The 24,650-nt window shown below is 44.1% G+C and overlaps 1 protein-coding gene across 1 annotated transcript in view; it reads left to right on the top strand.

Annotated features, from left to right (window-relative positions):
- The first annotated feature begins 3,649 nt into the window (after positions 1-3,649).
- Positions 3,650-24,650, top strand: part of ifrd1 (interferon-related developmental regulator 1) — a 34,574-nt gene continuing 13,573 nt past the window's right edge. Inside the window, exons 1-3 of the mRNA XM_078219899.1 lie at positions 3,650-3,959; positions 19,695-19,799; positions 23,710-23,794. Of these exons, the coding sequence (XP_078076025.1) occupies positions 3,920-3,959; positions 19,695-19,799; positions 23,710-23,794 (230 nt within the window). The 5' untranslated portion in view covers positions 3,650-3,919. The remainder of the gene's footprint in view (positions 3,960-19,694; positions 19,800-23,709; positions 23,795-24,650) is intronic.

Below are 24,650 nucleotides of genomic sequence, written 5' to 3'. Positions count from 1 at the left end.
CCTTGTTCCGTATACTGCGCGCATTTAGGTACAACACCCTCAGTCCTGCATTGACCTCCTCCCTTCTCATGCTTGTCACCTTTTTTGCTCTGCCTGAGGTTAGATTCCTGCCACCTTCTATGCTCTCTGTTCTATTACGTGGTCTGGAAACTTTACTAACCTCTCCTGAGCCCTCAGCTCCATTAACCTGCACTTCTACCCTCTCCTTTAACTTTGATTTTCTAATTCTCCATACAAATGAACCCTCCCCCCCAAACTATTTAGTTTAAAGCCCTATCTACACGATTCGCCAGGACTCTGGTCCCAGCACGATTCAGATGAAAGCTGTCCCATCGGAACAGGTTCCCTCTTCCCCAATACTGGTTCCAATGTCCCTTGAATTCAAACCCATTCCTCCCACACCAATCTTTGAGCAACGCATTTGCCTCCTTAATCTTATTGACCCTGTGCCACTTAGCTCGTGACTCAGGTAGTAATCCAGAGATTATTACCTTTTTGGTTCTGCTTTTTAATTTAGCTCCTAGCTGTTCATACTCCCTGAGCAGAACCTTTGTTCCTGTTCTATCTATGTCATTGGTACCTACATGGACCACGACAACTGGATCCTTACCCTCCCACTCCAAGTTCCTCTGCAGCCCAGATGAGATATCACGAACCCGAGCACCAGGCAGGCAACAGAACCTTCGGGATTCTCGATCCTGGTCACAGAACAGTGTCAATGCCCCTAACTATACTATCCCTTATTATGACTACATTTCTTTTTTCTCCCCCCACTTGAACGGCTCCCTGTACCACGGTGCCGTGGTCAGTTTGCTCATCCTCCCTGCAGTACCCGTTCCCATCCACACAGGGAGCAAGAATCTCAAACCTGTTGGACAAGGTCAGGGACTGAGGCTCCTGCAACCATACCTCCTGGATCCCTCTACCTGCCTCACTCGCAGCCACATCCTCCTGTCCCTGACCACTGGCTGAATTCAAGGTATTTAATCTAAGGGGTGTGACTGCCTCCTGGAACACAGTGTCCAGGTTTCCCTCCCCCCTCCCCACCTTCCCCCCCCTCCCCCTCCCCCCCTTCCCCCCCCTCCCCCCTCCCCCCCTTCCCCCCCCCCCTCCCCCCTCCCCCTCCCCCTCCCCCTCTCTGATTTGTTGCAGCTTCCGAAGCTCAGAATCCAGGTCATTCACCCTGAGCTGGAGTTCTTCAAGCAACCAACACTTACTACAGACATGCTCACTGGGAACCACAATGGGGTCCACCAGCTCCCACATCATGCATGAACAACACATCATCTGGCCCTATTTTAATTAATTTTTAATTTGGGTTTTAATTTTTAAAAAAATATCTCCTTATTACCTCAGTCTCAACAAAATGTCTAACCAGTAATTTAAATGGGTTTTCAAATTTAGTACAGCTCCCTGTTAGCCAATCAAATCACAGCCTCCTGTGATGTCACTTTTAAGTTTTTTAAAATCCAAACTCATTGTCAGTTTCAGAGAATCAAGAGTAACACTTACTTACCAATCAGCACTCTCCCTTGTAGCTTCTGCTGCCTATTTCATCCAACTCCAAAAGCACTCCTCACAGTCAGGCAGCACTCACTGTGCAGTCAGAGCAGCACTGTGAGGCCTTTATTTTTATAGGCACAACGTACAAGGCCCTGGAACTGATTTTAACTAGTTGTACAAACAACCAGCCAAGTTCAGTTGAGAGCTGACTCAGCTGATTCCTGTTGTAGGAAGGCACTAAAGTGCAGCTTTTAACTTCCCAAATAAGAACTAATTTAGCTCAGCCTGAAAGTAAGTTTAATGACTACTTATCTCCTTATAACTTACCACTTGAACTTCCTGTTTTCACCCAACTCCAAAAGCACTCCTCTCAGCCAGGTAGCACTCACCATGCAGTCAGGGCAGCACTCTGAGGCCTCTGTTTTTATAGGCAATATTCAATATCCTGATCCCCCTCCCCCCATATCCCTTGATCCCTTTAGCCCCAAGAGCTATATGTAATTTCTTCTTGAAATCAGACAATGTTTTGGCCTCAACTACTTTCTGTGGTAGTGAATTCCACACATTCACCACCATCTGGATGAATAATTTTCTGCTCACCTCCGTTCTAAATGTTCGGTGGTTTGGCCAAATTGCCCCGGGGTGTCCCAAGATGTGTAGGTTAGGGGGATTAGCAGATTAAGTACATGGCATTACGGGAAAGGGCCTGGTTGGGATCCTCACACTGAGAGTTGGTGCAGAATCAATGGTCCATATGGCCTCCTTCTGCACTGTAGGGATTCTATGATTAGAAAGGACTGTTACTGATTCAATGTAATATTTGATTTATTATTGTCACATGTATTAGTATATCATGATTGTTTCTTGCGCGCTATACAGACAAAACATACCATGCATAAAGAGAGGGTGCAGAATGTGGTGTTACAGTCATATCTAGGGTGTAGAGAAGGATCAACTTAATTGCAACAAATTCTGTGAAAGATGTGGGTGACATAGTGGCACAGTGGTTTGCACTGCTGTCTCACAGCGCCAGAGACCAAGGTTCGATTCCTGGCTTGGGTCACCGTCTGCGCGGAGTCTGCACGTTATCCCCTTGTCTGAGCGGGTTTCCTCCGCGGATTCCAGTTTCCTCCCCCAGTCTGAAAGACGTGCTGGTTAGGTGCATTAGCCATGCTAACTTCTCCCTCAGTGTACCTGAACAGGCGCCAGAGTGTGACGACTAGGGGATTTTTCACAGTAACTTCATTGCAGTGTTAATGTAAGCCTACTTGTGACATGAATAAAATAAACTTGAAAATAAATCTTTGGACTGTGGGAGGAAACTGGAACACCTGGAGGATACCCACGCAGACATGGAGTGTGCAAACTCCACACAGACGGTCACCCGAGGCCGGAATCGAACCCAGGTCCCTGGCGCTGTGAGGCAGCAGTGCTGACCACTGTCCCACCGACAAATAATAAAGAAAAAAAAGACATGGGCTTAATTTAACATATTTATTGCAACAAATTTTGTGGAAGATCTCTTCTCTTCTGGTTTTGGAAAGTGATGATGTGAAGATGCCGGCGTTGGACTGGGGTAAACACAGTAAGAAGTTTAACAACACCAGGTTAAAGTCCAACAGGTTTATTTGGTAGCAAACGCCACTAGCTTTCGGAGCGCTGCTCCTTCGTCAGGTGAGTGGGAGATCCGCTAACAAACAGCAAACAGGGCATATAAAGACACAAACTCAATTTACAGAATAATGAATGGAATGCGAGTCTGTACAGCTAATCAAGTCTGTCTGTACGTTTAAGACTTGATTAGTTGTAAAGACTCGCATTCCAATCATTATTCTGTAAATTGAGTTTCTTTCTATGCCCATTGAGCTCCCACTCACCTGACGAAGGGGCAGTGCTCCGAAAGCTAGTGGCGTTTGCTACCAAATAAACCTGGTGGACTTTAACCTGGAGTTGTTAAAACTCTTTCTTTGGAAAGTGACCCATAGTCACACCATGGGGAGGTCAATACAATGACACGTCTCCCAGGATGGTTACTTTGCGCCAACGTGTCAGTAGCAGCTGGTCCGCATTGAGGGACAGCTCGCCGCTGATTGGCTGGGCGCGGGCACCGCCCCTCGCGTTTCAATTGACGTAACGCCGTCACGTCGCCGTGCGTCAGGACGCTGATATAAAGGGCGAGGCGGGCAGTCCTGACGCTGACTCTGGTTAATGCAGAGGTAAAATGAGTCGTCTGGGTTCGTCGCCATTCACCGGGATTCCTTACTACTACTTCTTATTGCCGTGTGGTGATTCACATCTGGTTCCTGAAAGACGCTACAGTAAAAAGTGCTCTTCAATCGGCTGATCGTCGAACGTTGACCGAGCGACATTTGATTACAATCCGCGCCGTGTCAGTCCCCCCCGGAGGGACGGGAAGATGCCGAAGTCCAAGAAGCGGAACAACAAGGGAGGCGGAGGTATGGTGTGGGGGAGGGGAGGAAAGGGCGGCACGGAGCATGCGCGGCGCCGCGCTGCCTTGTGGGAGCTGTAGTTCGCGGCTGGCGGGCTGTCCGCGGCCACGGCCGGCAGGGAGGGCGCGGCGGGACTACATCTCCCAGCGGCCGTGTGGCGCCCATGCCGGCCGGCTCCAGCTGGCTGCGGTGGCCGGGAGTTGGCGGCGTGGGATGATGGTGGTGGTGGTGGAGGAGGCCACGTGTGGTGGTGCCGGCGGCCAGCTGCCGTTCACCGGCGGCCGTCCGGCATAGACTCCGCTTCGGAAGCGGGAAGGGTTCAGCCTGAGTCGGACAGCCCAGCCGGGGGGGCGGGGGGTATTTGGCAAGGCGGGGAGCGACATTTCCAGCAACTCGGGCGCGCTGGTGGCTCCTCCTAGCAACGGCCCTGGGTTTCCCCTCCCTAAACACCTTTTTCTAACACATTATCCTGAAACAGGGTGGCACTGTGGTTAGCACTGCTGCTTCACGACACCAGGGACTTGGATTTCATTCCTGGCTTGGATCACTGTCTGTGTGGAGTCTGCACATTCTCCCCGTGTCTGCGTGGGTATCCTCTGGGTGCTCTGGTTTCCTCCCACCGTCTGAAAGACGTGCTGATTAGGTGTATTGGCCATGCTAAATTATCCCTCCTTGTACCTGAACAACAGGTGCTGGAGTGTGGTGACTAGGGGATTTTCACAGTAAACTTCACTGCAGTGTTAATGTAAGCCTACTTGTGACACTAATAAATAAACTTGAAACTTATTGCTGTCATTTGTGACGATCATTTTTTTCTCCACCTATGGGAATGTCACAACTCTGGCATCTCTCTCTCACCGTTAAGATTGTCAGGTTGACAAGTTTGAAATGTGGCTTCTCTGGCTGGATGATGGCACCCTTCTGAGTCAGAAGGTGGATTCTAGGCTTCCAGCGATAATCTAGTCTGAGGTGCACTGCAGGATGAGTGCCATGGCTAGAAGTCCATCTTCGGGCTGGATATGTTTGCTAGATGTCTGAGTTGGATTCCCTACAGTGCAGAAGGCCATTTAGTCCATTGAGCCTGCACTGATGACAATCCCATCCAGGTCCTATCCCCATAACCTCTTGTTTATCCTGCTGATTCCCATGACACTAAAGGTCAAGTGATTATGACCAATCCACCTAACCTGCTAAGGGACAATGGACTGTAGGGAGAAACCAGAGCACCTGTTGGAAACCCATGCAGGGAGAACATGCAGACACTGCACACAATCTCCCAAGGCTGGAATCGAACCCAGGACCCTGGTGCTGTGAGGCAGCAGTACTAACCACTGTGCCACCATGCCCCCCATCTTCTAGTTGAAAATGTTCAACTTTTGATGAATGCTGAATAAATGCAAGCCTTTCTTTTTCATGGCCAGGGACATCCTCAACCGCCAATTTAAGTAGTTGACTTGTCTTTAGTGAGGGCCCTACAACTGCACCAACCATTGGAGACTATGGTGATGTTTTTTGAGTGATGTTGGTTAAATACTGGCCTGGAGATGGCTAATTCGATGTTCACAGTAAGAAGTTTAACAACACCAGGTTAAAGTCCAAGAGGTTTATTTGGTAGCAAAAGCCCTGCAAGCCCCTTCAGGTGAGTGGGAATTCTGTTCACAAACAGAGCCTATAAAGACACAAACTCAATTTACATGAATAATGGTTGGAATGCGAATACTTACAACTAATCCAGTCTTTAAGAAACAAAACAATGGGAGTGGAGAGAGCATTAAGACAGGCTAAAAAGATGTGTATTGTCTCCAGACAAGACAGCCAGTGAAACTCTGGGGGTTACAAATAGTGTGCCATGAACCCAATATCCCGGTTGAGGCCGTCCTCATGTGTGCGGAACTTGGCTATCAGTTTCTGCTCAGTGACTCTGCGCCGTCATGTGTTGCGAAGGCCGCCTTGGAGAACGCTTACCCGAATATCAGATGCCGATTGCTGTGACCGCTGAAGTGCTCCCCAACAGGAAGAGAACAGTCTTGCCTGGTGATTGTCGGGCGGTGTTCATTCATCCGTTGTCGCAGCGTCTGCATAGTTTCCCCAATGGACCATGCCTCGGGACATCCTTTCTTGCAGCGTATCAGGTAAACAACGTTGGCCGAGTTGCAAGAGTATGTACCGTGTACCTGGTGGATGGTGTTCTGACGTGAGATGATGGCATCTGTGTCGATGATCCGGCACGTCTTGCAGAGGTTGCTGTGGCAGGGTTGTGTGGTGTCATGGTCACTGTTCTCCTGAAGGCTGGGTAGTTTGCTGCGGACAATGGTCTGTTTGAGGTTGTGCGGTTGTTTGAAGGCAAGAAGTGGGGGTGTGGGGATGGCCTTGGCGAGATGTTCGTCTTCCTCAATGACATGTTGAAGGCTCCGGAGGAGATGCTGTAGCTTCTCCGCTCCGGGGAAGTACTGGACAACGAAGGGTACTCTGTCCACTGTGTCCCGTGTTTGTCTTCTGAGGAGGTTGGTGCGGTTTTTCGCTGTGGTGCGTTGGAACTGTTGATTGATGAGTCGAGCGCCTGTTCTTATGAGGGCATCTTTCAGCATCTGGAGGTGTCTGTTGCGATCCTCCTCATCCGAGCAGATCCTGTGTATACGGAGGGCTTGTCCGTAGGGGATGGCTTCTTTAACGTGTTTAGGGTGGAAGCTGGAGAAGTGGAGCATCGTGAGGTTATCCGTGGGCTTGCGGTACAGTGAGGTGCTGAGGTGACCGTCCTTAATGGAGATGCGTGTGTCCAAGAATGCAACCGATTCCGGAGTTGTTCGATGTTCCTGAGTATTGCCAAAGCATATTTTAAACCCATTCAAAAAGTTGGCATGGTTTAGCATCTTATCTGAAATGACGTCAGCAGCACTGAACTACGTTTTCTGCAAAAGATGTGACTCTTGTCTGCAAAATTTGGTCTAGGGTGAAGATATTCCCACTGAAGCACAGCTAACAAACAACTAAGGTGTGGAGGATCTAAGAAATTAGATTCAAAATAATATGGGTGCACAGTGGTTAGGACTGCTACCTGAAAGCATCAGGGACCAAGGTTCGATTGCTGGCTTGGGCCACTGACTGTGTGGAGTTTGTGTTCTCCCTGTGCCTGAGTTTCCCTCCCACTGTCCAAAGGATATGCTGGTTAGGTGCATTGCCATGCTAAATTCTCCCTCAGTGTACCCGAACAGGTGCCAGAGTGTGGTGACTAGGGGATTTTCACAGTAATATGGGGTGAAGTTGGAGGAGAGAGTTCATGCTCAAGTTGTTGAACTCAATGTTAAGTCTGGAAGGCTGTGAATTGTCCAATCAGAAGATGAGGTGCTGTTCCTCCGTATTAGAGTATTGTGTGCAGTTTTGGTCTTTTTCTGAGGAAGGATGTTCTTGCTCTTGAGTGAGTGTAGCGAAGGTTTACCAGGATGATTCTGGGGATGGCAGGACTGATGTATGATGAGAGATTGATTATGTTAGGATTGTTTTTGTTGGCGTTCAGACAAATGAGGGGGATCTCATAGATTTAAAATTCTAACAGATCTAGACAGGGTACATGCAGGGAGGATGTTCCCGATGGTGGGGGAGTCCAGAACCAGGAGTCACAGTCTGAGGATACAAGGTAGACTATTTAGGACAGATGAGACATTTCTTCACCGAGTGGTGAGCCTGTGGAATTCATTATCACAGGAAGTAGTTGATGCCAAAACCTTGAATGTATTTGAGGTGGCTAGATATAGCACTTGGGGCAAATGGGATCAAAGGTTATGGGGAAAAAGCAGGATTAGACTATTGAGTTGGGTGATCAGCCATGATCTTCACGAATGGCGGAGCAAGCTTGAAGGGCCAAAAGACCACCTCCTGCTCCTACCTTCGATGTATCTGTTTACTCCAGTTTGCATTGGGCTTTCCTTGAACATGTGGGAGTCTTTTAAGGAACAGTTGTTAGGGCTGCAGGATAGGCATGTGCCTGTAAACAAAAAAAAAGGAAGGGTAGGATTCGAGAACCGTGGATAACCAGGGAAATTGAGGGATTGGTCAAAAAGAAAAGGTGTACGTTAGGTCCAGGCAACTAAAAACGGAGGGAGCTCTGGAGGAATACAAAAAGTAGGAAAGAACTCAAACGAGGAATTAGAAGGGTAAAAAGGGGTCACGAAATGTCCTTGGCAGACAGGATCAAGGAGAATCCCAAGGCATTTTATTCATACGTTAGGGACAAAAGGGTTGTCAGGGAAAAAACGGACCGCTCGGGGACAAAAGTGGGGAATTATGCTTGGAGCCCAAAGAAGTTGGGGAGATCCTAAATGAATACTTTGCGTCGGTATTCACAAAGGAGAGGGATGTGTTGACTGGGAGTGTCTCGGAGGGGAGTGTTGACCCGTTAGAGAAAATCTCCATTACAAGGGAGGAAGTGTTAGGTTTTTTAGGGAATATAAAGACTGACAAATCCCCAGGGCCTGATGGAATCTATCCAAGGCTGCTCAGGGAGACGAGAGATGAAATCGCTGGGCCTCTGGCACAAATCTTTGTCTCGTCACTGGACACGGGTGAGGTCCCAGAGGATTGGAGGATAGCTAATGTGGTCCTGTTATTTAAGAAGGGTAGGAAGGATAACCTGGGAAATTATAGGTCGGTGAGCTTGACGTCCATGGTAGGGAAGTTGTTGGAGAGGATTCTTAGAGATAGGATATATGCGCATTTAGAAAGGAATAAACTCCTTAACGATAGTGCGAGGGAGGTCATGCCTCACTAACCTGGTGGAGTTTTTTGAAGTGACTAGAATGGTTGACGAGGGAAGGGCTGTGGATGTCGTCTATGTGGACTTTACTAAAGTGTTTGACAAAGTCCCTCATGGTAGGTTGGTGCAAAAGATTGGATCTCATTTGATAAAGGGGGAGGTGGCTAGATGGGTGGAGAACTGGCTTGGTCACAGAAGACAGAGGGTGGTAGTGGAAGGGTCTTTTTCCAGCTGGATGCCTGTGACTAGTGTTCCGCAGGGCTCTGTATTGGGACCTCTGCTGTTTGTGATTTATATAAACGATCTGGAAGAAGGTGTAACTGGGGTGATCAGTAAGTTTGCAGACAACACAAATGGCTGGACTTGCAGATAGTGAGGAACATTGTCAGAGGCTACAGAAGGATATAGATAAGCTGGAAATTTGGGCAAAGAAATGGCAGATGGAGTTCAATCCAGATAAATGCAAAGTGATGCATTTTGGTAGAACTAACGTAGGGGGGAGCTATATGATAAATGGCAGAATCATAAAGGGTGTAGATGCGCAGAGGGACCTGGGTGTGCAAGTCCACAGATCCTTGAAGGTGATGTCACAGGTGAAGAAGGTAGTGAATAAGGCATGTGGCATGTTTGCCTTTGTAGGACGGGGCATAGAGTATAAAAGTTGGGGTCTGATGATGCAGTTGTATAGAACGTTGGTTCGGCCGCATTTGGAATACTGCGTCCAGTTCTGGTCGCCACACTACCAGAAGGACGTGGAGGCTTTGGAGAGAGTGCAGAGGAGGTTTACCAGGATGTTGTCTGGTATGGAGGGGCTTAGTTATGAGGAGAGATTGGGTAAACTGGGGTTGTTCTCACTGGAAAGACAGGATGAGGGGTGACCTAATAGAGGTGTATAAAATTATGAAAGGCATAGATAGGGTGAACGGTGGGAAGCTTTTTCCCAGGTCGGTGGTTACGTTCACATGGGGTCATGGGTTCAAGATGAGGGTGGGGAGGTTTAACACTGATATCAGAAGGATGTATTTTACAGAGGGTGGTGGGGGCCTGGAATGCCGGGCAAGGTGGTGGAGGCGGACACACTGGGAATGTTTAAGACTTATCTAGATAGCCACATGAATTGAGTGGGAATGGAGGGATACAAAAGAATGGTCTAGTTTGGACCAGGGAGCGGCGTGGGCTTGGAGGGCCGAAGGGCCTGTTCCTGTGCTGTTTTGTTCTTTATTGCAACAGGCCAAGGATGGATATGTGGGCATGGCAGCAGGATGATGTGTTTAAATGACAAGCAACAGGAAGGTCTGGATCCTACTTGCGGATGGATCAAAGGTGTTCTGCAAAGCGGTCACTCCATCTGCTTTTGGTCTCTCTGATGTGGACTGCATTAAGAGCAGTAAATGCATTGGACCAGATTAATGGTGGTGCATGTGAAGCACTGTTTCACCTGAAGTGTTGGGTCCTGTGATGGCGAAGAGGTGAAGGGGCAGGTGTTGCATCTTCAATGATTGCAGGGGAAGGTGTGGTGGGTGTGATCGAGGAGTGGATCATGATATACCGGAGGGAACGGTCCCTGTGGAATTCTGACAACTTCACTGTCAACTTCCCCTGCATTTTGGCCAAATTGTTGTTTTTTCCCGTTTGTCCCAAACAACCCCCACTTCCCTGTTTGAGGAATGTAGAACTGGGGAAGTCTCTGGCGACAGGGTGGACCACTTAGGGCTGAGATGAGGAAACATTTCTTCACTCAAAAGCCTAGTGAACCTGTGGAGCTCTCTGCCATGGAAGTCTGTGGAGGCCAAATCACTGGTCAATTCAGGAAAGGAAAAAGGTAATCTTAAATTTTAATGGCATCAAGGATATGGGATAAAGCTGGAATATTTAAGATCAATGATCATGTTAAGTGGCTATGCAGCCTTGAAAGGCCGCATGGCCTACTCCTTGTTTCCATGTTTACTTATCATCAATCATGCCTTGTAAATGCAGGGCTACAAAATGGATAATCTCCTTTTGTCATCTAAATGAGTAATGTGGCAAAAGCACTTGTGCTGCTGCATCAATATGGGTAAGTAATCAGCAAACCAAATTGAATGTTCTAAATGTATTGTTCTGCATTTTTTCACCTTGCTCTTCCTCTGACTATTTCGATTCCTTTCTGGGATTGAGTTGTACCTTGCTGAAGTAGCTGTGTGCTCGGCTCAAAGATGAACCTTGTCATACTAGCACAGATGAGTCTTATGATCTAATCTGACTGCACATATGAACTCTGCAGATGCAAAAAAACCCCAAGGTGATGTGTACCTATGAACAGTATTGATGATCGAAGGATGAAGCTAAAAAGATAACTGATCAGTGGTGTTGAACAACATAGCCAAAATATAATGCAAGTGGGGAAATCATACCAAAACAATAGTCCTCCAGTCAGACAAGTTCTAGTTGCCAAGTCAGATTCCTCACCTCCCTCGGTGAGGAAGGGTAGGAGAAACTGTGTTGCAATTGCTATATTACTCCACTATCAACATCCTGGAGATTACTGTTAAGCAGAAATTGAACTGGAGCAGACATGTGAAAACTGGCTACAAGAGCAGGTCAGAGGTGAGGAATTCTGTGGAGAGTAACTTTCTGCCTGACTCCCCAAAACATGTCCACCTGCAAGGCACAAATGTGGAGTGGAATTGAATACACTCCACTTATCTGGGTGAGTGGAGCTTCAACAGCACAAGCTTGATGCCATCTAGAACAAAGCTGCCATTTGGTTGGCACCTTATCCACCTTCAACATTCATTCCCATGACTTAAAAAGTGGCAGTATGTGTACCACCTACGAGATGCATTGCAGCAACTCACCAAGGCTTCTTTGATTGCATCTTCCAAACCCATGAATTCTTAGCACCTCAAAAGACACCAGCAGCAGATGCATGGGTTCACCACAACCTACAAGCTTTCCATCCAAGCCACCAGAAACAAAAATCCTGGAGCTCCCTTTTATAACAGCACTGTGGGTGCTGCCTGTACCTGCAGTGATTCAGTTGGGGATGGACATTGAATGCTGGCATAGCCAGTGATGTCCACATCCTGCAAAAGAATACAATAAAAGTTGAGATTAGTACAAAATGGCAGATTTACCACAAGTTTAAATTCTGGGCTGATATGAAATCTTTCAGTGATAAATGGCATAAACTTGCAAAGAACTAGAGGTGTTTTGTTCAATTACTCTTTTAAACAAATGTTAAAATTTTCAGGATTTATCAAAGATGTGACTAATTTTTTTACTTCTGTGCTTCTCATGGTGTTTCTATCTCTTGCATGTGAGGGGGTGCCCCTTTAGAGCAGAGATTTCTTCCGCCAGAGGATGGTGAATTTATGGAATTCATCACCACAGAATGCTGTGGAGGCCAGGTCACCGAGTATATTTAAGACCGATTCTTGATTGGTATGGGGATCAAGGGTTACGGAGAAACTTGTAAGCCTTGGTTGAATGACAGAGCAAACTTGATGGGCCAAAAGGACCATAAGACATAGGAGCAGAATTTGGCCAATGGAGGGAGTATTAAAACACAGGTGTAGTTTTCAACTTGTCAGCCTAAACCATTATGGTGGCGTGCTCTTTGTAGAAACTTTAGCAGTTTCTATAATGGTACTTGACATGCGACGACCAGTTTTGTGTTCTGGTACTAATTGAAAATTGTCCTCATGGAGTTTAACATGAGTTAGCCTTCCAGACTTGGAGTTGCATAGAATGCTGTGCTCCTCTGGTGCATGTAAAATGTTAGCTTCCTTCTAAGTTGTATTAATGTCCAGGTTGTCTTGCTCCTATATAAACTGGGCGAGGCCTTTTCTTTCAGCCGCTGTAGAAAATGTGTAAACTGCAAATTCATCCCTTGGTGGGCACAATGGTTAGCACTGCTGCCTCAGTGCCAGGGATCCAGGTTCGATTCCAGGTTTGGATCACTGTCTGTGCAGAGTCTGCACCTTCTCCTGGGTCTGCATGGTTTTACTCTGGGTGCTCTTTTTTTCCCCCCCTCACAGTCCATAAGATATTCTGGCTAGGTGCATTAGTCATGCTAAATTCTCCCTCTGTGTCTGAACAGGCACCAGAGTGTGGTGACTAGGGGATTTTCACTAACTTCATTGCAGTGTTAATGTAAGCCTATTTGTGACACTAATAAATAAACTTAAACTTGTTTTGGGAGTTATACACTAGTGAAACACCAAATTTTCCAGCACTTAATACATCACACCATTTCCATTTAAATTTGGGCCCAGCAATATTAAATTTTTGTACATATCTGGAAAAGTGGTGTGTGTATATGTGATTCTTATGACTGGACAACATGAGATACTGTCAATTATTGACAGTGAAAATCTAGTCCAATGATGCATGCACCTTTTTGTTTGGGTCAGACTTTAGGGCTATGTTCTATTATGTCCTTAATGTTTGTAGTATTTCATCCAGGTGGTGTTTGGCCAAGTCCATTGATTTAAATAGTCCTGAATTATTTGAAGTCTGGTTCTATTCTTGATGCTTAAAAATAGACCAAGTACCGAGTGGAATAGGACTTTGGGGGTGGGTAAAGTTGGTGAATAGAAGGCTGAATGAGATCATAACTTATCAGTATTCTGTCTCCCACTCGGTTCCGTATCCACTAATAGCCTTGGCAAGCAAAACGTAACCACATTATTTCGGCTTAAAAGGATAACATTGAATTTGATCATGATAATTGTCCCCTTATTAATTAACATTAGTCCAAGTCAGTCTTGTTCATTATAATCTGTATTGGACCCTAAAAATTTGTTACCTTGACTTGCACTGTTCTGGTACAGCTAATGTCATGAGCTTGCATCTTGTCTTTCAACATGACATCTGTGTGTGGGGGGAGGGGGGAGCCGGTTTGTGACGCTGACCTTATTAGTACAGCTATACTGTTTGTTGAGAGGTACTTCCCAATTAGATATGGACTATCTTTGACTGGGGTGACTTGGATGAGAGGAAATCTATTTACAATCGTGATAGTGTATTTAGTGATCAGCATCTCAGCATCAAAGAACATGTTGACTAAGTTGCCATAAAGAAATGCATACAAGATCTAAAACTGATCAGCTGTAGAATTATTTTGTGTAGTATGGTAATGTAGATTTAAGGAAGTGCTCCCCATAAAAGGGAGAGATTAGTGACTGTGCATTTTTCTTGAGCTAATGTATCGTGACTAGGATTGTGTGGACAGGGAAGTGTTGACAGCTAACAGTCAGCATCAATACCCGTTTGAAACTATATATACTTTATGATGAGCATGTACAGATTAGCATGGGAATCCGGAACTTGTGATCTGCTACTCAGTACTCCATCACAGGCTGAGCTAGCAATTAATGAAATCAGTGAGAACTTCAACTTTCCTGCTCCCTTGCCACTGTTCACTCCATTGTTGGGTTTTTAATAACCTGATTAATGACCTTGATAAACTGGCCCTGAAAAAGAAGTGCTAAGTACTCAGGATATATTTCTAGTGCTAAACGATATTTTTAATGACCTTCAACCTGTTTTGGTTTCCTGGTTAGTCTGTGGAAAATCCTTTCATGTGATGGGCCATGAAATCAAGTTGTCCAAGCAGCCAAAGTGGGATTCTCTAAACAATGCTAATTCTCACTAGTTTTGGCGCAAGCTTGATTTGCCACTGACTGCAAACTATGGATCAGTAGTGATCCATAATGAGTATGCATGTGCAATCCTTGTGGGTCAGTGTGTTTGCTATTGTGATATTATAAACCCAGATTCCACTTGGGTCCTAACTCCTCTTGCAGTAGAATATTGGCTGCTAACATGTTCTTGCTGCTTTTGACCATTTTTCTCTAATCATCTAATCATTCATGAGATGTGGGTGTTGCTGGCTGGGCCAGCATTTATTGCCCTTGCACTTGGTGACTTATTCAGCCATTTCTAAGGGCATTTAAGAGTTGACTGCATTGCTGTGGATCTGGAGTGGTATGGAGGCCAGACCAGGGAAGGATTGTAAATTTTCCCCAAGAACAATAGTGAACGAGGTTTTTACTCAAATTTCACTATCTGCCCGAGCTGAATTTTAAGAAGCTCCAAAGCTTTACCCTAGATCTCTGGACTGCTAGTCCAGTGATGATGCCATTACACCGCTGCCTCCCCAAATCATAACTTAAGCTTGGTGGTTTGCCATTAATAGTGGGATCAGCAATAAATGTTGGTCTTGTTCGTGAAATGCTTGTCCAGTGAATAAATTTTAAAGTATCCGATTGCCAATTAGCATATTTATTGGGCTGTAATGGTCTATCATAACTTTGCAGATTATGAAGTGAAATGTGTGGAAGAATGATAGTGTTGATCATGCATCTTTATTTCTTGTCTCAAAATGCAGACTATAGAAAGAGCCTGCTGCACTGAAGTAAATTACTTGGGCGTGAATTAGTAAGTGTCTGGCAGCTTGCTTTTGCTGTTTAGCAGTAAGGGAATAGGATCGTGCTTTTAAATATTTTTCATGAGGTATTTTTTAGTTTGGTACAAATGTTAACCTGGTGTGAAGAATGTGGTTGTATGGAAAATAACTACCTGTGATTTGAAATGTAAATAACCATCTGTGTTGTTGATTTGAATTGTTATTTACTTTAATGTGACCTAATAAACTTCACTTTATAGATGTGAACAGAACGTACTGTACAATGCTTGCCAGCACTGCAAATTTTGTACAGCTAGCTTAATGTTGTAACTCAGTCATTTTGCTGGAATTCTTTTCTGTAATGTTGGCTCTTCCTGGACCTTGATGTATGTATTTTACTCTTGCTACTTTCTTTTATGTTTTAAAAGGGCTTGACCTTGCATTAAAAGAATTGTAATCTATCAGTAGTGAAAATGGTCAGAATTTTGCAATAGTACAGGTCATACAGTATGTAGGAACACGGGCATGATGCAATTGAGTGGGTGTGCTGGAGATAAATACTTGCGTTCTGCAGCATTCTGGATTTTGATGGTATGATGGGGCATATGAGTAAACAACCTCAATCTCCCAGGGTTACTTTTGTGTGGTGTCAATTTTGAGATGGGGTTCTTGTCTCTGTAAGAAGTTTAACAACACCAGGTTAAAGTCCAACAGGTTTATTTGGTAGCAAAAGCCACACAAGCTTTCGAGGCTCTGAGCCCCTTCAGGTGAGTGGGAATTCTGTTCACAAACAGAACTTATAAGACACAGACTCAATTTACATGAATAATGGTTGGAATGCGAATACTTACAACTAATCCAGTCTTTAAGAAACAAAACAATGTGAGTGGAGAGAGCATCAAGACAGGCTAAAAAGATGTGTATTGTCTCCAGACAAGACAGCCAGTGAAACTCTGCAGGTCCACGCAACTGTGGGAGTTACAAATAGTGTGACATAAATTCTGATTCTAGGATCGCATGATAAAGACTCAGGAGGAAAAAAGCAGAAATATTTATGTGAAATAGTGTGACATAAACCCAATATCCCGGTTGAGGCCGTCCTTGTGTGTGCGGAACCTGGCTATCAGTTTCTGCTCCGCGACTCTGCGCTGTCGTGTGTCGCGAAGGCCGCCTTGGAGAACGCTTACCCGAATATCAGAGGCCGAATGCCTCTTGTCTCTCCCAGTGTTGGTCTGTTACTGAATGTTACAAGAATGCTTCTTGTCTCTCCCAGTGTTGGTCTGTTACTGAGGTTCACTGGCATCAAAAATAATGGATTTGGCAAATCTAAAATTTGGGTTGTGATAATCGTGTGGCACATTGGTGCCACCTTTGCATGGCTTATGTGGCTTAATTGAAGTAGTTAACAATTGCCTAGCACTAGATATTCAGTTTAGCGTTAAACTAAAGGTGGCTAGGGCTTTTGGACCAACAACAATTTGGCTGCATAACATCTGACATTTGTTGCATTTCTAGCTCTCCTAATGAGGAAACATCTCATTCCTATTGCAGAATGCTGATCCTTTGCTTTTCACAAATCTCCATTAGAGATTTGTTATGTGGAAGAAAAGGAGATGATGGCCTGGTTGTCTCCCTCTTTTTTTTAAAAAAATCTCCAATTTTTTTCCCCACAATAGAAAACATCAAAACAAAATTACTTTTCTCCAGCCAGCTTTTGCTCAGATCTGCACTTCATTACCCTTCTCTGCAGGGGCATGTGAGCAGGAGAGATGGCTGTTACTGGTAATATACCAGTGATGGCGAATCCCATTACAAACCTACCCTGGTCCTTCAGTGTCTTCTCTTGGAGTTGTATCTGATCTTGTGCCTTTTAACACCATGTTAATTTTTTTGAGGGTCGTTGGTTGGTCATTAATGGAATTGTCTCCCTCAAATCATGTCACCTGTTATTGAATTTAATCAAGGTGGAGTCCGATTCTTTATAAACAAGGAGTTGAGGATTACCAAGGAAAGAGGCAGACAGGACCAGGTCAGCCTCTGATCTTATTAAATGACAGAATAGGCTCAAAAAGGTTGAATGGCAAAATCTTCCTTAGCCCTATGTTCCTAGTCGTAATCCAGTAGCCCAGGTTATTGCTTTAGGACATGGTTTCAAATTCTATTGTGGCAACTGGTGGAATTTTTAAAACATCTGGATATAAAGCTACTCTGTAATGTTGACCATGATGGCTATCATTTTTTTTAAAAAAACACCATCTGGTTCACCTTTTTAAGGAAGGAATTCTGCTCTCCTTGCTTGCTCTGGCCTCTGAAATGACAGTCCAAGGACAAGTGGGGATGAGGACAAAATGTTGGCCATGCCAGTGTTGCCTTTTTTCCATGAAAGGATGATAAAATATATGGCAAAATGGACCCAGTTGGCTGAAGAAACAGTTGGTGAATGGTTGTTTAACTGACTGGAGGAAGCCATACAGTGGGGGTTCCGAATGTGGGTTCTCAGGCTATATATAAATGGCTTGGGTGCACAATTTCAAAATCTGCAGATAACTTGGGAGTACTGTGGACTTTGAGGAAGATGGGCTAGATTGTAGGAGGATGTAGGCATGTGGACATGTGGCAGATGAAATGTAATGCAGAGAAGTGTGAAGTTGATTCACTTTTGTTGGGAGAAGTAATAGAAACTATGCCATGTAGGGGCTGGGATCTTTTGTGTACAAATTGTTGAAAGTAGCAGAGCAGGTTGAGCAAGCAGTTAAAAGTGCATAAGGGATCTTGGGCTATGTAATTAGAAGCACGGTGCAAAAGCAAGGAAATCATGAACCTTTCATAAAGCAGTAGTTCACTCAAATTAGAAACGTGGCAGAAAAGCAAAGATGTAATGTTTGGGGCACTATCAAGGTAGGTGAGAGGCTAGGTGAAAGTAGTTAAGTGGCAAAATTGAGTTTAAAAACCTGTAGATTATAGGATGACAAAGGTGGCAAATTTCATAGAATCCCTGCAGTGCAGAAGGAGGCCATTTGGCCCATCGAGTCTGCACTGACCATACTTCCACATGGGGCCCTATCCCAATAAACCCTGCCAGATTTGCCCTGCAAGTCATCCTGGGCAATAAGGGGCAATTTACAATGGCCAATCAACCTAACCGCACATCTTTGGATTATGGGAGCAAACCCAGAGAGGAATTTTTAAGTCACTTTTTTGTTCGCTTTCTGAATCATGGTCCTATAAGAAGCTTATTCTCAAAGTGCAAAAGTTCCATCCGTCCAAACACCTCTTGTTTGTAGCCTTTTCCCAAGTGCTGTAGAGTTAAGTGAATTCATTAATTTGAAGTTTAATCACTGATGTTTGCAAGTGCAGCAGCCAATTTGTGCATAGCAAGATCCCACAAGCAGCAGACAAGAAAAATTGCCATTCTGTCTTGACAGACAAATGTTCATAGAATCAGAGTCCCTACTATGTAGAAGGAGGCTGGCTATTCAGCCCATCAAGTCTGCACCGATCACAATCCCACCCAGGCCCTATCCCCATAACCCCATACATTTAGTCTATCTAGTCCCCTTGATACTAAGGGACAATTTAGCATGGCCAATCAACCTAACCCGCATATCTTTTGGAGATGTTGGTCAGCAGATTTAAAACCCTCCCCTGCCCCAAGTGTTGCCACAATTGTTTTCTATCCACTTGAACATTGAAGTGGGGTGTGCTTAGTTTATTGCAAGTTTTTCCAACAATGCAGCATGTCAGCTTAGATTGTGTGCTCATTCTGGATTGAGTTTTGGATTCCGCATTCTAATCGAGGCAAGAGTTCCATCAGAATTCAGATACTAGTTTGAGTTAGATATAGGAATAATCTTGGAGCTCAATTTCCCAATCTTGCCAATCAGAGCAATTTTGAGGGAGCCCTTCAAAGAAGTAAATCTTGTCCAAAACTTTATCCTGGACCAGTTTTGATTACGATTTAGCTACCCTTAAAGTCTGGGTAGCCAGGTACCAACAAAACTGGATAGAAAGGTTTTTCTGTTTGGTCAGGAAATGCTAGTATGCAAGAACTAGTGTTTCATAATTACATGATTATTGCTGCAAAACTTCATAATTTGACTGAGGGGTCAGATTGGCAAATGTGTACAAATGGGGGGGGGGGCTGCTTTAGCAGCTCCTTCCAAACCTATGACCTCTGCCACCTACAAGGGCAGACCATGGGAACACCGCTACATGTTCCTATCCAAGCGACACATCATCCTGACTTGGAAATATAATATTCTTTCACTGTCACTGGGTGAAAATCCTAGAGTTCCCCAAACCAGATAAATTGCTGCAGTCTAAGATGGCTTACCACCACCTGGAGGGCAACATTTATTTGTCTTGCCAGCAATGGTTAGAACCCAAAAGCAAATGGAAAATAATGAATCAAGTAATTTGATTTGGAATTTCCTTTTTTAGTTTACATTTTGTCAATTTACAAATACTTCCGACAGTTTTTTGTGATTTCCTTTAAATATAAATGGTGTTCAATGGTTAGTGGATGTGCACTCTGGAATATCTGATTGAAGTGGATTGTCACTCTTTAAACATTCAATTAATTTTTTTCTTCCATTTGCAGGTAGACAACACCGAGCAGTGCAGCCTTTCAGTGATGAAGATGCATCTATTGAAACCATGAGCCACTGCAGCAGCTTTAGTGATTCGACCAGCTTGGCTGATGAAGGTAGAGTAATTGATCAAATAAAGAAACTATTGGTTGTCCTTCTGTTTTGATCTGTAATGATCCCAATATCCATCAGAAGTAGCTGTGACTGGAACCGCTCGTCTTGATGCACAATTATTTCACATTTTCCAGGGCATGTGCTTGAAGTAGATAAGATTCCGAACTGAAGTGTGAATGCAATGTTCATTGAACAACTGATTGATCTGAAGCTGCCTTGGGAGACTGTTAGTATACATTTATTTAAATGCAAATCAGATGGATTTCTTTCAGAAAATAGCTTTTTGGGAATACATGTTTGCGTACTTGGCACCTGGGAGGCAGAGCATTATTGAGAAGCAAGTGACTTTGGACTTGCAAAGCTCTCCACTGAAGATTTTATTTAGTGGTTTTATATCCAAGCCTGTTGTAGACTACTGTAATCAATATGAAGTTGTTAATCATAGCAATCTATAGCCTTCAGAGTAGGTCAGTGTGTTTAGACACTTGTAATTCCAGCAGGGCATCACTTTACACTGCTGGGAGGAAATTTTGGCCCCTCCATGTTTCTATTGTGTGACTACTAAGATGGTGAACTGCAGATTGGAGGGACCTAGGGTAGCAATTTGGGTAATTTATAGCCTGCACTGTCTTTTCTTCCTCTCCCCCTCTCTCTCTCCTCTCCTTTTCACCCCCCCACCCCTGGCCAAACAGGAGTTAGTACTTGCACTGTAGGACAGAGTGCATGGGAAGTGTGTAAGAAAGGTACTGTAATCAATGCACAGGATTGGTACAAACAGCCTGGAAAATGCATTGGGCCAATTGTGGTGCTGAGCAGACTATACTAGACCTGGTCATGACCAGGTTAATCAATGACCTTGTTTTAAAGGAGTCTAAGTGACAGCGATCATAACCTGATTTTCATGTTCAAATTGAAAGTGAGAAGTGTGGGTTAAAGACCAGTGTTTTAAATCTAAATTAACATCATTAAAATGACATGAAGGTAGTGTTAGCAAGGGTGAACTAGGAAACTAGAAATGCTGTGGCAGACTTTTGGGGCTGGGGTGGGAAGGAGGGAGATGTTAACTTTTCAGCCAAGCTTTATTCCTGAAAATGAAATGTGCATCATCCTTGGTTAGATAAGCAAGGGTAGTATCAAGTTGGAAAACAGTACACAATTGTACGACAATTAATTAGTGGTAGGTCAGAAGGTTGGACAGGTTTTACAAACCAGCAAGCAATGACTTAAAAAAAATGAAGGTGAAAGTGGAGTATAAGCTAGTAATATAAAACATTTCCAGAAGTCTACAAGAAGAAAAAAGTAACTAAAGCAAGCGTTGGTCCCCTGGAATAAGTCTGGGGAATTAATAATGGCAAACAGGAAAATGACAAGTGTTGAACAGATATTTTCTCAATCTTCACTAAAGAGTTGGAAAACTTACTGAAGAGATTTGAAAATAGAGGTGGAAGTTAGTGAAGAACTCGGACCTAAAAGCTGACAAATCACCAAGAATGTTGTCCTGCAACTTGGTCTAAAAAGAAGTCGTGGCAGAGATAGGAGAAGCATTGATTATAATCTTTCAAAATTCCTTGGATTCTGGAAGGGTTCCAGCAATTTGGAAAGTAGCAAATTTAACTTCTATTCAAGAAAGAAGGGAGACATAGCAGGAAAGTATGGGCCAGTTATTCTAACATCGGTCATAAAGAAATTGCTGGGACCCATTATTATAGAGATTATAGGATACTAAGAAAATTATAATGTAATCCAGCAATGATTTTGTGAAAGAATGCTAGAATAGAATCCCTACAGTACAGGAGGAGGCCATTTGGCCCATCAAGTCAGCACTGACAACAATCCCACCTAGGCCCTATCCCCAAAACCCCATGTATTTGCCCTGCTAGTCCCCTGACACTAAGGGACAATTTATGCTGGCCAATCAACATAACCTATACATCTTTGGACTGTGTGGGAGGAAACCCATGCAGACACGGAGAACATGCAAATTCCACACAGTCACTAAAGGCCATTGAACTCCGGTCCCTAGTGCTGTGAGGCAGCAGTGCTAACCACTGCCTGTTTGATTAATTTGTGCTCTTTGAGGAAGCCTGATATAAAGCTCTTTATTTTAATAAAATTTGAATATAACCTCACTTCCAGGTATTTTCTTAAACTTGCCTGTCCTCTGAGAACTGCCACATTCCAACACCAGGCACTCCCCTGTGCCCTGTACCTCGGCAAGATCTGAAGATTATGGCAAGCCCTTTTTGCACCTTCAGTACCTTTAGCAACCTGTGATGCAAGCCACTTAGCATAGCCAGTCTTTCCAGTACTTCCCACCTATCAATTTTCTCACAACTATTATTTCTACATCTCCACTTTGACTAATCCTTTTGGTATTCCAGTCTTGCCTAGTACCTCCAAGCATGTCACCTTATTTGTCCCTAATAGCGCGCACTCTGCATCTGTCTACCTGTTTACTATCTACATACTAGAAGGTTTTTGGGTTACACTTTGTTAGCTGCCGTTCTGTTCTTTTTGCCAATCTTATTTTTCTTTACACTTCCCCTTGTAATGGTACTGCACTTGTATTTGGCCCTTTTTTATCTGATCTGGATCATGTACCCTACCCTCCCCCTCTGCATCCAAGGAGTCCTGGTTTTGGTTCCCTCTTTTGGAATGTACTTGGCCTGTAACTTTTTTATTCATTCATGGGGCATGGGCATCGCTAGCTGGCCAGCATTAATTGCCCATCCCTAGTTCCCTTGGAGGGCAGTTGAGTCAGCCATATTGCTGTGGCTCTAGAATCACATGTAGGCCAGATCAGGTAAGGACAGCAGATTTTCTTCACTAAAGGACATGAGTGAACCAGATGGGTTTTTTCAACAAATGTTTTAATCAGATGCTTAATTCCAGATCTTTAAAAAAAATTTGACTTCAAATTCCACTATCTGCTGAGGTGAGATTTGAGCCCAGGTCCCCAGAACATCTGGATTAAGAGTCTAGTGATCTAAGATCGCCTGTTCTTCTGTTATGGTTTTTGATTGTTATAAAACATTTTGGGTGGGATTTTCTGGGCGCACTCACCAAAACCAGAGAACCATGCCCAAGGTCAACCAATCTTTGCATGGTTCCTCCTTTCTCCCCCCCCCCCCCCCCCCCACCCCCCCACCCCAGGCAGGCAGGATGGGCAAATTCCTCCCCCCTCATCTTTTTCATGTAACTGCAAATACAGTTGAATTCCTTCTGAACATCCCAACTACTCCAGACTTATTACTATTGATTTCCACTTCAGTTCTTGCATCTTTATTCCTCATTTAATTACAAGTATAAATTCCACATGGAAATTGCAGCTATCCAATTTATTAGTAACTTGGAACTGCAATCAAGGAATGAGGAAGCCTGCACTATTTCTTTTTTGCATTTTGAGATTCTCGAGTTAGCAATAACATTTTTTCAAGTTGAGCCACACTGGGAGTACACAATGTGCTGACTATTTAATGGAAGCAAAAGCCACACAAGCTTTCGGAGCTGCAAGCCCCTTCAGGTGAGTGAGAATTCCCACTCACCTGAAGAAGGGGCTTGCAGCTCCGAAAGCTTGTGTGGCTTTTGCTACCAAATAAACCTGTTGGACTTTAATCTGGTGTTGTTAAACTTCTTACTGTGTTTACCCCAGTCCAACGCCGGCATCTCCACATCATATTTAATGGAAAGCAGTGTCAGGAAACTACTACTTTACTGTCAGATTTTTGACCATGCAGAACCTGGTGGAGCAGGCCACCAATCATCTTTTGACTAAACCACTCTGCAGTGTAATCTATTTTACACGTTCGGCCAGCAGCATCAACATTTTTGACAAACTACTGTGCTTACTTTATTTTAATGACCAAAATGGCAACTTGCTGCCTCACAAAGGTAATCTAATCTGTCTTCCAGCGATTGAAGATGTTGACGAAGAAGCAAGCCAAGAGGATTATGAATATAAACTGAGAGGATTTATTGACAGCACTCTTGATAAAAGGTGAATCAAAATCCTTGTATCATTGGGAATTAAGTCTTCATGCTTGAGAAATGTTTTCCATTGGTACAAGCTGAAGATGATGATTTCATAAGCAGTAATTGGTTTGACATTTGGATTATAGCTTCAGTAGTTTAGTCCATTGATATACTGTGATAAGACTCAGACATGAGGCTCATTCTTTGCAGTGAATTAAATCAGTTGGAACTGCCTGGGGAGCAACTTAAAATGAAGTGCACTATTGTTCCACATTTTTCCCCCTACCAAAACTAAATAGGTGAGCCTTCAATTTGTATTGATCACTGATCAGTTGTACAGTGGACTCTTACTGCTGAAATTAAGGCAAAAGATTAAAGGGGACAGAGTTAGTGGCATGTATTAGCTCCCTTAGAGTTTCAACATTTAAGTGGTCTTGTGGAAAATGCACATTTTGGATGTGCTAATTTCTATATCTACATCAGACAAGTTTTTATTTCTTAAACACCTTAAAAATTGAAGACCTGATTTGCTTGGGCAGTACTGTATTCCAATTTGGCAGAGTTACTGCAATAGCTTGAAGTTTTGCATTCTTGATGGTTTGCATCAGCTGGTAACCTATGTGAAGTATGATGCTTTCAGGGTCAGACAGGTCACCTGTGACACCCAAGGTTGACCACCTTATGGGGAAGTACATGACTTTTGGAATACTATAATGCTATAATTATACCCACTAGTACTGCACATTAATGTTTCAACAGGCATTGCTACAACATTTAACATGCTAAACTAAAAAATTGCCCCTTAGAGTCCTGAGATGTGTAGGTTTGAGGGAATAGCGGGTAAATATGTAGGGATATGGGGGTAGGGTCTGGGTGGGATT

The sequence above is a fragment of the Mustelus asterias genome, chromosome 9 (genome assembly GCF_964213995.1).
Source record: "Mustelus asterias chromosome 9, sMusAst1.hap1.1, whole genome shotgun sequence".
Taxonomy (NCBI): Eukaryota; Metazoa; Chordata; class Chondrichthyes; order Carcharhiniformes; family Triakidae; genus Mustelus; species Mustelus asterias.
The sequence above is the reverse complement of the archived record's forward strand: the minus strand, read 5'-3'. Positions and strand labels throughout refer to the sequence as shown.